The following is a 13,616-nucleotide window of genomic DNA, read 5'->3' as shown; positions in this document are numbered from 1 at the left end:
GTTAGAACTGAGTAATTATTTTGTAGAGGAAGACATAGCACCTTATTCCCTATATAGTGAATGAGTTAACAACGTTAGGCTCCCTATATAGTGAATGAGTTAACAACGTTAGGCTCCCTATATAGTGAATGAGTTAACAAATGTATGAATGTATTTTGTGGGATGCTGTGTGTGTGGTACTGCAGTGTATGGACGCGTGTACATATGTGAAGTTATCTTTGGTCGATGTGATTGATATTTTGCCTTCATTCCCCACTTAGACCAGACCCCAACTAAAACACGGGATATGTTCTCTGTCTAGCTTTGGGGCACAATATAGCAAAAAAAAATCTGACTATACCAAGAAGAAACGTTTCCAGTCAACAAAGGCACATGGTATAATCTGTAGGAACTCTATTTACCAGACATAAAGTGAAATGTGTCCCTCGCTATTAAATAAACGACTGGATCCTATTTTTGTCCCGAACAGCAAGATAATCCTGTTGATTTAGACAGCAGGCTGCCAATAGACTCACACACTTGACGCGAGATCTCATACCACGAAATCTAAACGGCAGGAATACGTTGCGGTTCGGACAAAAGTTTGATTCGGACATTTGTTCTGACTTTACGGCCAATATGCGACATTGCACTGGCTGTTCTTTATGCATGACGCAATGCGGAGTGCCTGGATACAGCCCTTACCTATGGTGCATTGGCCTTGTACCACAAACCCCCGAGGTGCCTTATTGCTATTATAAACTTATTTTTTGTTGTTGTTGTCATGCTTGGTAAATAAAAAATATCTGCTATTTCATAATTAAAGAAAAACCCTGTTGTCGCATTGTCTACTTGTCTGTTTTCCTTGTTAGTGCGTTTGCTTCATCCAGACTACTCTAGATATGCCGCAAGCACCCACACAGGGGGAGGTGAGAACAGGTGGGTCTATTCTAGCCAATGAGAGGGCATGGGCAGAGCAATTGAGGCGATCTCCATTTTAAAGTAGTACATTTTATTCTTCGTCATTGGCTAACTACTCCCAATTTATAGGAATCCCCACCCAGTTGACTACTTTAAAATGGTGGAAGCCCTCAATGACAATGTCCATGCTAAAACTCTGATAGTCTTTTTCTTTTTAGTTGCCAAAATACCACATGCCTCCACTAACAATATATCAATGCATTCGTAGCAACTTTAACCATTACGAAATGTCAATTTGATCAAATAAGCCTCCCATAGCAAATGAGCAATTCCATCTTTCTTTTGTTTTTGTAGAACCGAATTTGACACTCATTGACCTCCATACAAACCTTATTATTCCTCTTCTTCTGAGTTTAACGGTGGTTGGCATCCAGTCGCCCCCAACTGTAAAATAAATCCATTGAACGTTGTTATACAAAAAAAAGGGAAAAATAAATACACATAAAATAAACATCCTCCCAGCTCATTAAAAACCAACTTCCCCATTCCACTACGGTGACCCTATCTGTTCCTGCACCAACGGCCTGGGAGGACGAGACACCACCACTCAATACACCCTGTACGTCTCCTATACACAAATACTTCTCTGCAGCTGCCACCATAACCTCTTTTTTTTCTGTGTGATTTACGTTCCATTTTCTGCGGTTCAGTTGATAACCATCTACTTTCTTCACTGGAATCCTCTCAGGATCTGTCAGCCTTGACCCCAGCCTCCTCCTCTACTTTCTTCACTGGAATCCTCTCAGGATCTGTCAGCCTTGACCCCAGCCTCCTCCTCTTCAACTTACTGGAATCCTCTCAGGATCTGTCAGCCTTGACCCCAGCCTCCTCCTCTACTTTCTTCACCGGAATCCTCTCAGGATCTGTCAGCCTTGACCCCAGCCTCCTCCTCTACTTTCTTCACCGGAATCTTCTCAGGATCTGTCAGCCTTGACCCTAGCCTCCTCCTCTACTTTCTTCACTGGAATCCTCTCAGGATCTGTCAGCCTTGACCCCAGCCTCCTCCTCTACTTTCTTCACTGCCTCAGCATACGAAACCTTCTGCACTATTTTCACGTTGAGGGAGGCAGAGGTTGAAGAGAATGAGGGAGGCATCTCAACATGCCTCTTTCGCAACTGACACCCCTATAGTTGGCGCATGCAACTTTATCCACCGAAACGACACAATCCTCTGTCCCATGCCCTCCTGCACACTACTCACATCTTGGAATCTCCCTCCTACACAGTGCTGTGACATGACCATAAACGTGGCACCTGAAACACTGCAGTGGAATCGGCACAAAACCTCTAGCAGGATAACTAATATATCCTAACATGACTTTGTCTGGTAAGACAGACTCTGACCATTTACTCCTCAGTTTCACCACCGGGTCTACGTCGCACCAAAACGGTGGGCATCACAAATACCAGGAATCTTCAACTTCAATTGCTCCACCTCCGCACTTAACGCTACAGATCACTCCTTTCAATAGTGCCGCGTTTCTAAGCGTACATTTAAAAAAAACACCTCTTGACCCAAGTTATGTGAAACAGAGCACCTGCTCCCTCTGGGCAGAAGAAGAGTACATTATAAACAGTGTCTAAAAATAAGCTAAATAAAATGGGTATTTTGACAGAGGGACCTATCAAAATGGGTATTTTGAATAAATTAATGTGGATTTTTTTTTATTCAGAATGTAGACATACTCCATATGTTAAGGTAGGTTTTCATCAAATCGGTCCTTGACGCAAAGATCTAGAATACTTTGCCGTTATTCACACAACCGAATTCATATTATAAACGAGGAAATCCATTTAGGGCGTGTTATCCTGTCCGGAAGTTGATTGATTAATTGATTGATGGGCACGCTCCTATCAGGTGAGAGTGCATGTTTGTGTCTATGTATTCATGCGCTCTTCACGGTGCCGCGCGTACTGCAGCCATACAGCACCCAAAGTTGACGTTTCAGATGCAAGACGGTTTGCTGCAGAATGAAATGCTGATCAGCGATTTGCGGACTATATTGTTAATCTGCGTTTGAAATACGATCTAAACTGGTAGGTGAATAAAGAATTATATCCTACCTGTCAACGCAAAAATGTTTAATGCCAAAACCATCAGTTTAGTTGAAAATGCAGTAGAACCCATTTAACTTGGTCATTTATTAAACCGGATAAGTTTTTTATGGCGCACAGGCTTTTATCCACCATTTCAAATGAATTAGATGGCAACATCTCAGGTGGGAAAATGCGCATATTGTTTTTAATGTGTATTTTAGATGGTTCGCATGCAACTCTGGCGCTAATTGTATGGAAAACTAGCTAATGACGGTTTTTACCCGTCCGTGTGTTGACCGCCAACAGCAACTGGCCGGTGGCCCTTGATTGAAATCAATTGAAAGCTGTCACTATGTTATAAAGAAAGGAGAGATTGATTGAACCTGTTGCTATGTTCTAATGGAAAAAAATAGAACTTGATTTCAGTCACAATATTGTGTGGTTGTTGGATATGTTTGACTATGTAATGGAGTTTGTTATAGGCTACTGCTGAATTTGAACTTTTACTTAATTGACTTATTATATTTATATATATATTGACCTTCCTATATTTTTTTTGTATTGTCCGTTTCATTTGTTTTAATCTCTTTTGACTGAAACCAGTCGAGTTTTACTTACTATAATGTAGCCTCGTTTCTGTTTGCCAAACTTACTTTTGAAACCTACAAGTTTCTGAGAATATATTCAACACCAATTGTCTATTGGATGCTTTGTGTGAACAGTCATAATTGTCCTCCCTAGAGCCAAGTGTTCTATGGTTTGGTACAACATTTTATTACAGCCCTGAATAATCAAATAGTTGTAGTTCCATCAGATACTGCGGTCACATTTTGGCACAGGACATTGACATGGAGAGAAGTGGAGTCACTGTGTCATGTCGGCTTGGGCAGTAAATATGTAAATGTGTCAGTTACTCTTCTCTCTTCTCCTCTCTTCTCCTCTCTTCTCCTCTCTTCTCCTCTCTTCTCCTCTCTTCTCCTCTCTTCTCCTCTCTTCTCCTCTCTTCTCCTCTCTTCTCCTCTCTTCTCCTCTCTTCTCCTCTCTTCTCCTCTCTTCTCCTCTCTTCTCCTCTCTTCTCCTCTCTTCTCCTCTCTTCTCCTCTCTTCTCCTCTCTTCTCCTCTCTTCTCCTCTCTTCTCCTCTCTTCTCCTCTCTTCTCCTCTCTTAGGTCCCTCTGTCCCATCTCTCGTCAGTGATCTGTGCTCCTTCTTGGCCTATAGAAGTTTTACCTCCCCCCTCTGCATTTACAACAGATTTCTGTCCTCAAGACACCGATGGAAGGAGCTGTAGTCATAGCAACTCATCCCCCTCCTCCCCCTGGCCCCTCTCAACTCCCTCACACACCTCCAAACACACAGGAGTCATCTCTCCATCACACCCCTGAACCTCCTCCTCTCCCACCTCCCCCACCCCCACCTCCCCCCGCCTTCCCAAGAGGAGGCTGCGATGCCTTCTCCCGTAGCGTACATCGTCGTTCCAAGATGAGGAACTTTAACTGGGATGCCATCCCCCGTCAGTCAGTCCTTGGGAAGAAGAACGTGTGGACGTCCCAGAGGCCCATGGTGGACTTTGAGCTGGACACCCAGAGGATGGAGGAGATGTTTAGCCAGTCTGATACTCAACTGCCTCTGCGAAAGACTGGGCCTGTCAAGAAGACCATCAGGGGCCTGTCCCTATCCACACAGGGCCTACAGAGGGTGAGTACTCACAGATGAGAGGTTTGAGCACCACTGGGACTAAGTTACCAAATCAACACAACACCCTCTGTCTGCCTTTCCCCTGTCTGCCTTTCCCGCTCTGTCTGCCTTTCCCCCTCTGTCTGCCTTTCCCCCTCTGTCTGCCTTTCCCCCTCTGTCTGCCTTTCCCCCTCTGTCTGCCTTTCCCCCTCTGTCTGCCTTTCCCCCTCTGTCTGCCTTTCCCCCTCTGTCTGCCTTTCCCCCTCTGTCTGCCTTTCCCCCTCTGTCTGCCTTTCCCCCTCTGTCTGCCTTTCCCCCTCTGTCTGCCTTTCCCCCTCTGTCTGCCTTTCCCCCTCTGTCTGCCTTTCCCCCTCTGTCTGCCTTTCCCCCTCTGTCTGCCTTTCCCCCTCTGTCTGCCTTTCCCCCTCTGTCTGCCTTTCCCCCTCTGTCTGCCTTTCCCCCTCTGTCTGCCTTTCCCCCTCTGTCTGCCTTTCCCCCTCTGTCTGCCTTTCCCCCCTCTGTCTGCCTTTCCCCCTCTGTCTGCCTTTCCCCCTCTGTCTGCCTTTCCCCCTCTGTCTGCCTTTCCCCCTCTGTCTGCCTTTCCCCCTCTGTCTGCCTTTCCCCCTCTGTCTGCCTTTCCCCCTCTGTCTGCCTTTCCCCCTCTGTCTGCCTTTCCCCCTCTGTCTGCCTTTCCCCCTCTGTCTGCCTTTCCCCCTCTGTCTGCCTTTCCCCCTCTGTCTGCCTTTCCCCCTCTGTCTGCCTTTCCCCCTCTGTCTGCCTTTCCCCCTCTGTCTGCCTTTCCCCCTCTGTCTGCCTTTCCCCCTCTGTCTGCCTTTCCCCCTCTGTCTGCCTTTCCCCCTCTGTCTGCCTTTCCCCCTCTGTCTGCCTTTCCCCCTCTGTCTGCCTTTCCCCCTCTGTCTGCCTTTCCCCCTCTGTCTGCCTTTCCCCCTCTGTCTGCCTTTCCCCCTCTGTCTGCCTTTCCCCCTCTGTCTGCCTTTCCCCCTCTGTCTGCCTTTCCCCCTCTGTCTGCCTTTCCCCCTCTGTCTGCCTTTCCCCCTCTGTCTGCCTTTCCCCCTCTGTCTGCCTTTCCCCCTGTCTGCCTTTCCCCCGCTTCCCTTTCCCCCGCTGTCTGCCTTTCCCCCTGCCTTTCCCCTGTCTGCCTTTCCCCCTCTGTCTGCCTTTCCCCCTCTGTCTGCCTTTCCCGCTCTGTCTGCCTTTCCCGCTCTGTCTGCCTTTCCCGCTCTGTCTGCCTTTCCCGCTCTGTCTGCCTTTCCCGCTCTGTCTGCCTTTCCCGCTCTGTCTGCCTTTCCCGCTCTGTCTGCCTTTCCCGCTCTGTCTGCCTTTCCCCTCTGTCTGCCTTTCCCCCTCTGTCTGCCTTTCCCCTCTGTCCCTTTCCCCCTCTGTCTGCCTTTCCCCCTCTGTCTGCCTTGCCCCCTCTGTCTGCCTTGCCCCCTCTGTCTGCCTTTCCCCCTCTGTCTGCCTTTCCCGCTCTGTCTGCCTTTCCCGCTCTGTCTGCCTTTCCCGCTCTGTCTGCCTTTCCCGCTCTGTCTGCCTTTCCCGCTCTGTCTGCCTTGCCCGCTCTGTCTGCCTTGCCCGCTCTGTCTGCCTTGCCCGCTCTGTCCTCATTAACAATGATCCACAGTCGTTGTGGCTACCAATTGCCGTCTTGCTCCCATTCAACATAGCCTAGATTTGTTTTCATTACTTCTAAACAAAATAACTTTTTAGGCTTCTCATACACTTCCCTCTGTTTTGATTCTTGCTTGAACAGTTGCTAAGATTATATTTGGTTGTGAGCTTAACAAAATAACTATTTTTGGATACAGCAGTTGTCAGCTAGAATGCTAACGCTCATTGACATGGGCTGTAGCAAAAGCTAGCCAAATAGCCATTTACTGGTTGAAGTGGAAGTGTTTTTTTGTTTTGTTTTTTAAAAAGTGCAATTTAGTTGATTTGCGATGACGGTCATTACAGTACCAGTCAAAAGTTTGGACACCTACTCATTCCAGGGTAGTAACTGGAAAAAAAAAGTTGACACAAAACAAAATATATTTGCCTTGATGACAGAGGGTAGTGAGTACAACCCAGTACATCACTGGTGCTTCCTGCCATCCATTTACCTATATACCAGGTGGTGTCAGAGTAAGGCCCAAAAAAGTCAAACTCCAGTCACCTATGTCGGACAGTAATCTCTGCTACCGCAAGCGGTACCGGAGCGCCAAGTCTAGGTTCCAAAGGCTCCTTAACAGCTTCTACCCCCAAGCCATTAGACTGCTGAACAGCTTCTACCCCCAAGCCATTAGACTGCTGAACAGCTTCTACCCCCAAGCCATTAGACTGCTGAACAGCTTCTACCCCCAAGCCATTAGACTGCTGAACAGCTTCTACCCCCAAGCCATTAGACTGCTGAACAGCTTCTACCCCCAAGCCATTAGACTGCTGAACAGCTTCTACCCCCAAGCCATTAGACTGCTGAACAGCTTCTACCCCCAAGCCATTAGACTGCTGGACAGCTTCTACCCCCAAGCCATTAGACTGCTGGACAGCTTCTACCCCCAAGCCATTAGACTGCTGGACAGCTTCTACCCCCAAGCCATTAGACTGCTGGACAGCTTCTACCCCCAAGCCATTAGACTGCTGGACAGCTTCTACCCCCAAGCCATTAGACTGCTGGACAGCTTCTACCCCCAAGCCATTAGACTGCTGAACAGCTTCTACCCCCAAGCCATTAGACTGCTGAACAGCTTCTACCCCCAAGCCATTGGACTGCTGAACAGCTTCTACCCCCAAGCCATTGGACTGCTGAACAGCTTCTACCCCCAAGCCATTAGACTGCTGAACAGCTTCTACCCCCAAGCCATTAGACTGCTGAACAGCTTCTACCCCCAAGCCATTAGACTGCTGAACAGCTTCTACCCCCAAGCCATTAGACTGCTGAACAGCTTCTACCCCCAAGCCATTAGACTGCTGAACAGCTTCTACCCCAAGCCATTAGACTGCTGAACAGCTTCTACCCCAAGCCATTAGACTGCTGAACAGCTTCTACCCCCAAGCCATTAGACTGCTGAACAGCTTCTACCCCCAAGCCATTAGACTGCTGAACAGCTTCTACCCCCAAGCCATTAGACTGCTGAACAGCTTCTACCCCCAAGCCATTAGACTGCTGAACAGCTTCTACCCCCAAGCCATTAGACTGCTGAACAACTAATCAAATGGCCACCCAGACTATTTACATTGTCACTGGTTTACACAGCATTTTATTTGTGAAATAGCATTGACTGTCGTTGTTTCTGTCTGACTAGGTTGTGTTTCATCTTCTCTCTGTAGGTCTTAATCCTCAACTCTAAGAAGAGTATGAATGTTGGGATCTTTCTGAAGCAGTTCAAGAATCAAATGGCCACCCAGACTATTTACATTGTCACTGGTTTACCAAGGGTGAAATAGCATTGGTATTTCTGTCTGACTAGGGTGGTTTCAGGTATGTCTTAATCCTCAACTCTAAGAAGAGTATGAATGTTGGGATCTTTCTGAAGCAGTTCAAGAGGTAAAGCGGGGCCAAGGGTGGGAGGGTATGGAACGAGGGTGGTGGGAGGGTATGGAACGAGGGTGGTGGGAGGGTATGGAACGAGGGTGGTGGGAGGGTATGGAACGAGGGTGGTGGGAGGGTATGGAACGAGGGTGGTGGGAGGGTATGGAACGAGGGTGGTGGGAGGGTATGGAACGAGGGGGAACAAGGACCAAGGGTGGGAGGGTATGGAACCTGGCTGTAGGTGATCCAGTCTTGTCACCTGGCTGTAGGTGATCCAGTCTTGTCACCTGGCTGTAGGTGATCCAGTCTTGTCACCTGACTGTAGGTGACCTCTTGACCAAGGCTGGGAGGTGATCCAGGAACCTGGCTGTAGGTGATCCAGTCTTGTCACCTGGCTGTAGGTGATCCAGTCTTGTCACCTGGCTGTAGGTGATCCAGTCTTGTCACCTAGTTACCTGGCTGTAGGTGATCCAGTCTTGTCACCTGGCTTTAGGTGATCCAGTCTTGTCACCTAGTTACCTGGCTGTAGGTGATCCAGTCTTGTCACCTGGCTGTAGGTGATCCAGTCTTGTCACCTGGCTGTAGGTGATCCAGTCTTGTCACCTGGCTGTAGGTGATCCAGTCTTGTCACCTAGTTACCTGGCTGTAGGTGATCCAGTCTTGTCACCTGGCTGTAGGTGATCCAGTCTTGTCACCTAGTTACCTGGCTGTAGGTGATCCAGTCTTGTCACCTGGCTGTAGGTGATCCAGTCTTGTCACCTAGTTACCTGGCTGTAGGTGATCCAGTCTTGTCACCTGGCTGTAGGTGATCCAGTCTTGTCACCTGGCTGTAGGTGATCCAGTCTTGTCACCTGGCTGTAGGTGATCCAGTCTTGTCACCTGGCTGTAGGTGATCCAGTCTTGTCACCTGGCTGTAGGTGATCCAGTCTTGTCACCTGGCTGTAGGTGATCCAGTCTTGTCACCTGGCTGTAGGTGATCCAGTCTTGTCACCTGGCTGTAGGTGATCCAGTCTTGTCACCTGGCTGTAGGTGATCCAGTCTTGTCACCTGGCTGTAGGTGATCCAGTCTTGTCACCTGGCTGTAGGTGATCCAGTCTTGTCACCTGGCTGTAGGTGATCCAGTCTTGTCACCTGGCTGTAGGTGATCCAGTCTTGTCACCTGGCTGTAGGTGATCCAGTCTTGTCACCTGGCTGTAGGTGATCCAGTCTTGTCACCTGGCTGTAGGTGATCCAGTCTTGTCACCTGGCTGTAGGTGATCCAGTCTTGTCACCTGGCTGTAGGTGATCCAGTCTTGTCACCTGGCTGTAGGTGATCCAGTCTTGTCACCTGGCTGTAGGTGATCCAGTCTTGTCACCTGGCTGTAGGTGATCCAGTCTTGTCACCTGGCTGTAGGTGATCCAGTCTTGTCACCTGGCTGTAGGTGATCCAGTCTTGTCACCTGGCTGTAGGTGATCCAGTCTTGTCACCTGGCTGTAGGAGTGTATCTTCTTAACGTTAATTCAATGTCCAGCCCCAACTTTGACTAACAAATGTACCTACTGCAGACGTCACTGTGGTTCTGTTTCTCAATGACATCTGCCCTTGAATGGAATCTATTGGAATCGATGCTATATAGATTGTGTGGGTGTGTAGACAAGAATGGTTGATGACGTTGGAACGACAATGCATCCTTGTTTTATTTGTGTGCGAGAGAGAGAGCTTGGATATTTCCGTATGTACATAACTGAAGGCAGTCGCTGTATTTCCACGAGAATACTTTTCCATGGCGCAAGTGAGATTAGGGTGACCTATGCACCGTGGGCTGTTCTCTGTCTCCCCCTGTAGGCCGGTGAGGGACATAGTGGATGACGTCAGAAGGGGGAACTGGCTGAGGTTTGGAGCAGGAAAACTTAAGGAGCTCTGTAAACTATTGCCAGATGAGGGAGAGGTAAGTAACTAGCTAACCCCATAACTATTTTCTTATGCTCACTCATCACACTGTAAACTACTGCTAGAGGAGGGAGAGGTAACGATGGCTGCATTTAGATCATTCTGATACCCCCACACACACACTACTTGGTCTTTTGGCCAACCACATGAGATCTTTTCACATCTGAGCTGATCTGATTGGTGAAAATACCAATTAGTGAAAATAAGATCACAACTGTGCTGCCTGTGTAAACGCAGCCTAACTAACCACCCTCTTTACTCTATCACATGCTCCAGCCCAGTGATCTGTCGTTTGGCTCCAGCCCTGGGGCTTTACCAGTGATCTGTCGTTTGGCTCCAAACCTGGGGCTTTACCAGTGATCTGTCGTTTGGCTCCAGCCCAGGGCTTTACCAGTGATCTGTCGTTTAGCTCCAGCCCGGGGCTTTACCAGTGATCTGTCGTTTAGCTCCAGCCCAGGGCTTTACCAGTGATCTGTCGTTTCATGCGTTTCTTTATGCTCCTTGGTGCTGTCTGTCTGCTGGTACTGATGATGCGTTGTCCTCCCACCAGGTGAAGAAGCTGCGGTCGTTCAGTGGAGACCTGACCCAGCTGTGTGAGCCGGACCTCTTCATGGTGCTGCTAGTTAAAGTACCAGGGTGAGAATGGGGGTCATTGTGAGGGTACTAGGTTAGTACCTGGGTGAGAATGGGGGTCATTGTGAGGGTACTAGGTTAGTAACTGGGTGAGAATGGGGGTCATTGTGAGGGTACTAGGTTAGTACCTGGGTGAGAATGGGGTTAGTTGTGGTGGGGTTGCGGTGACGGTGGTGGGGTGACGGTGGTGGGGTGACGGTGGTGGGGTGACGGTGGTGGGGTGACGGTGGTGGGGTGGGGTGGGGTGACGGTGGTGGGGTGACGGTGGTGGGGTGACGGTGGTGGGGTGACTGTGGCGGGGGTGACTGTGGCGGGGGTGGCGGGGGGGTGGGGGGTGGCGGGGGTGACGGTGGGGGGGTGGCGGTGGGGTTGGCGGTGACTGTGGTGGGGGGGGTGGGGTGGTGGGGGGGTTGCGGTGTTTGGGGTGATGGGGTTGTGATGATGGTGTTGTCATGATTGAGGTTGTGATGATGGTGTTGTCTATCTCTAGCTATGAGGAGCGTCTGAGGACTCTGATGCTGAGAGAAGAATTGTTCCCTCTGATAGATGAGATGAAACACTCCATCGCTGTCATGACCAAGGCAGCTAATGGTGAAACGCTGCTCCACCTCTGTCCCACTACTTAATGCTCTTTCTCTCCCTCTTTCTCTCTCGCTTTATTTCTTTCTCTTTCTCTCTCTCTCTATTTCTCTCTTTCTTTCAATTCAAAGGGCTTTATTTTCAGGGGAGACATGTATGTAAACATAGCCAAAGCAAGTGAACAATAATTATCTCTCTCTCTCTGCCCCTCAGAGCTGTTGGTCTGCGATGATCTCCACTCAATCATCCGCCTGGTGTTGAAGGCCGGGAACTACATGAATGCTGTACGTAACGCAATGATCTACTATCTAGGACTTACAAATTACGTGTGTGTTCTCTATCATATAATCCTGTACGTGGGCCTTGTTTTCAAACGTTGTTTTTTTAATGTGCCGTCTATTCGTTAGTGTCTGTCTGCTAAATGACTAAAGTGAATATGTTATTGTGTGGTTTTAGTCTATGTGGGCAGTGACGGTGAACTGTTGTTTTAGGGCGGGTACGCTGGCAGTGCCATCGGGTTCAGGATGGCATCTCTACTAAAGCTGGCAGACACCAAGGCCAACAAACCTGGCATGAACCTCTTGCACTACGTCACCATGGTGAGGGAGGGAGACATGGATGGGAGACATAGCTAGGGTAGGAGGGAGGAGGGAGGGATGGGAGGGCTGGGGTAGGAGGGGTAGGAGGAGGGAGGGAGGGAGACATAGCTGGGGTAGGAGGGAGGGAGGGAGACATAGCTGGGGTAGGAGGGAGGGAGGGAGGGAGGGAGACATAGCTGGGGTAGGAGGGAGGGAGGGAGGGAGACATAGCTGGGGTAGGAGGGAGGGAGGGAGACATAGCTGGGGTAGGAGGGAGGGAGGGAGGGAGACATAGCTGGGGTAGGAGGGAGGGAGGGAGGGAGGGAGACATAGCTGGGGTAGGAGGGAGGGAGGGAGACATAGCTGGGGTAGGTAGGAGGGAGGGAGGGAGACATAGCTGGGGTAGGGGGAGGGAGGGAGGGAGGAGACATAGCTGGGGTAGGAGGGAGGGAGGGAGAGACATAGCTGGGGTAGGAGGGAGGGAGGGAGGGAGACATAGCTGGGGTAGGAGGGAGGGAGGGAGACATAGCTGGGGTAGGTGGGAGGGAGGGAGACATAGCTGGGGTAGGTAGGAGGGAGGGAGACATAGCTGGGGTAGGAGGGAGGGAGGGAGGCTGGGGTAGACATAGCTGGGGTAGGAGGGAGGGAGGGAGGGAGACATAGCTGGGGTAGGAGGGAGGGAGGGAGACATAGCTGGGGTAGGAGGGAGGGAGGGAGAGACATAGCTGGGGTAGGAGGGAGGGGGAGGGAGACATAGCTGGGGTAGGAGGGAGGGAGGGAGACATAGCTGGGGTAGGAGGGAGGGAGGGAGACATAGCTGGGGTAGGAGGGAGGGAGGGAGACATAGCTGGGGTAGGAGGGAGGGAGGGAGACATAGCTGGGGTAGGAGGGAGGGAGGGAGACATAGCTGGGGTAGGAGGGAGGGAGGGAGACATAGCTGGGGTAGGAGGGAGGGAGGGAGGGAGACATAGCTGGGGTAGGAGGGAGGGAGGGAGACATAGCTGGGGTAGGAGGGAGGGAGGGAGACATGGGGTAGGAGGGAGGGAGGGAGGGAGACATAGCTGGGGTAGGAGGGAGGGAGGGAGACATAGCTGGGGTAGGAGGGAGGGAGGGAGACATAGCTGGGGTAGGAGGGAGGGAGGAGACATAGCTGGGGTAGGAGGGAGGGAGGGAGACATAGCTGGGGTAGGAGGGAGGGAGGGAGACATAGCTGGGGTAGGAGGGAGGGAGGGAGACATAGCTGGGGTAGGAGGGAGGGAGGGAGACATAGCTGGGGTAGGAGGGAGGGAGGGAGGGAGACATAGCTGGGGTAGGAGGGAGGGAGGGGGAGGGAGACATAGCTGGGGTAGGAGGGAGGGAGGGAGGGAGACATAGCTGGGGTAGGAGGGAGGGGGGGAGGGAGGGAGGGAGACATAGCTGGGGTAGGAGGGAGGGAGGGGGGTAGGAGGGAGGGAGGGAGACATAGCTGGGGTAGGAGGGAGGGAGGGAGGGGGGTAGGGGGAGGGAGGGAGACATAGCTGGGGTAGGAGGAGGGAGGGAGGGAGACATAGCTGGGGTAGGAGGGAGGGAGGGAGACATAGGGGGTAGGAGGGGGGGGAGACATAGCTGGGGTAGGAGGGGGAGGGAGGGAGGGAGACATAGCTGGGGTAGGAGGGAGGGAGGGAGGGAGACATAGCTGGGGTAGGAGGGAGGAGG

At 50.7% G+C, this 13,616-nt stretch overlaps 1 protein-coding gene across 3 annotated transcripts in view; it reads left to right on the top strand.

Moving 5' to 3' along the window:
* The first annotated feature begins 2,874 nt into the window (after window positions 1-2,874).
* Window positions 2,875-13,616, top strand: part of fhdc3 (FH2 domain containing 3) — an 18,412-nt gene continuing 7,670 nt past the window's right edge. The window contains exons 1-8 of one of the 3 annotated variants that reach the window (XM_046316854.1): window positions 2,875-2,997; window positions 4,250-4,693; window positions 8,000-8,059; window positions 10,025-10,129; window positions 10,682-10,767; window positions 11,255-11,355; window positions 11,557-11,627; window positions 11,835-11,942. In XM_046316854.1, coding sequence (XP_046172810.1) covers window positions 4,271-4,693; window positions 8,000-8,059; window positions 10,025-10,129; window positions 10,682-10,767; window positions 11,255-11,355; window positions 11,557-11,627; window positions 11,835-11,942 — 954 coding nt within the window. In that variant the 5' untranslated portion in view covers window positions 2,875-2,997; window positions 4,250-4,270. Of the gene's footprint in view, window positions 2,998-4,164; window positions 4,694-7,999; window positions 8,060-10,024; window positions 10,130-10,681; window positions 10,768-11,254; window positions 11,356-11,556; window positions 11,628-11,834; window positions 11,943-13,616 lie in introns of all 3 variants that reach the window. The other 2 variants (XM_046316853.1, XM_046316856.1) reach the window with 2 other exon arrangements.

This window comes from Oncorhynchus gorbuscha, linkage group LG20 (assembly GCF_021184085.1).
Source record: "Oncorhynchus gorbuscha isolate QuinsamMale2020 ecotype Even-year linkage group LG20, OgorEven_v1.0, whole genome shotgun sequence".
In the NCBI taxonomy this organism is placed as follows: Eukaryota; Metazoa; Chordata; class Actinopteri; order Salmoniformes; family Salmonidae; genus Oncorhynchus; species Oncorhynchus gorbuscha.
Note: the sequence above shows the minus strand (reverse complement) of the source record. Positions and strands in the feature narration are given on the sequence as shown.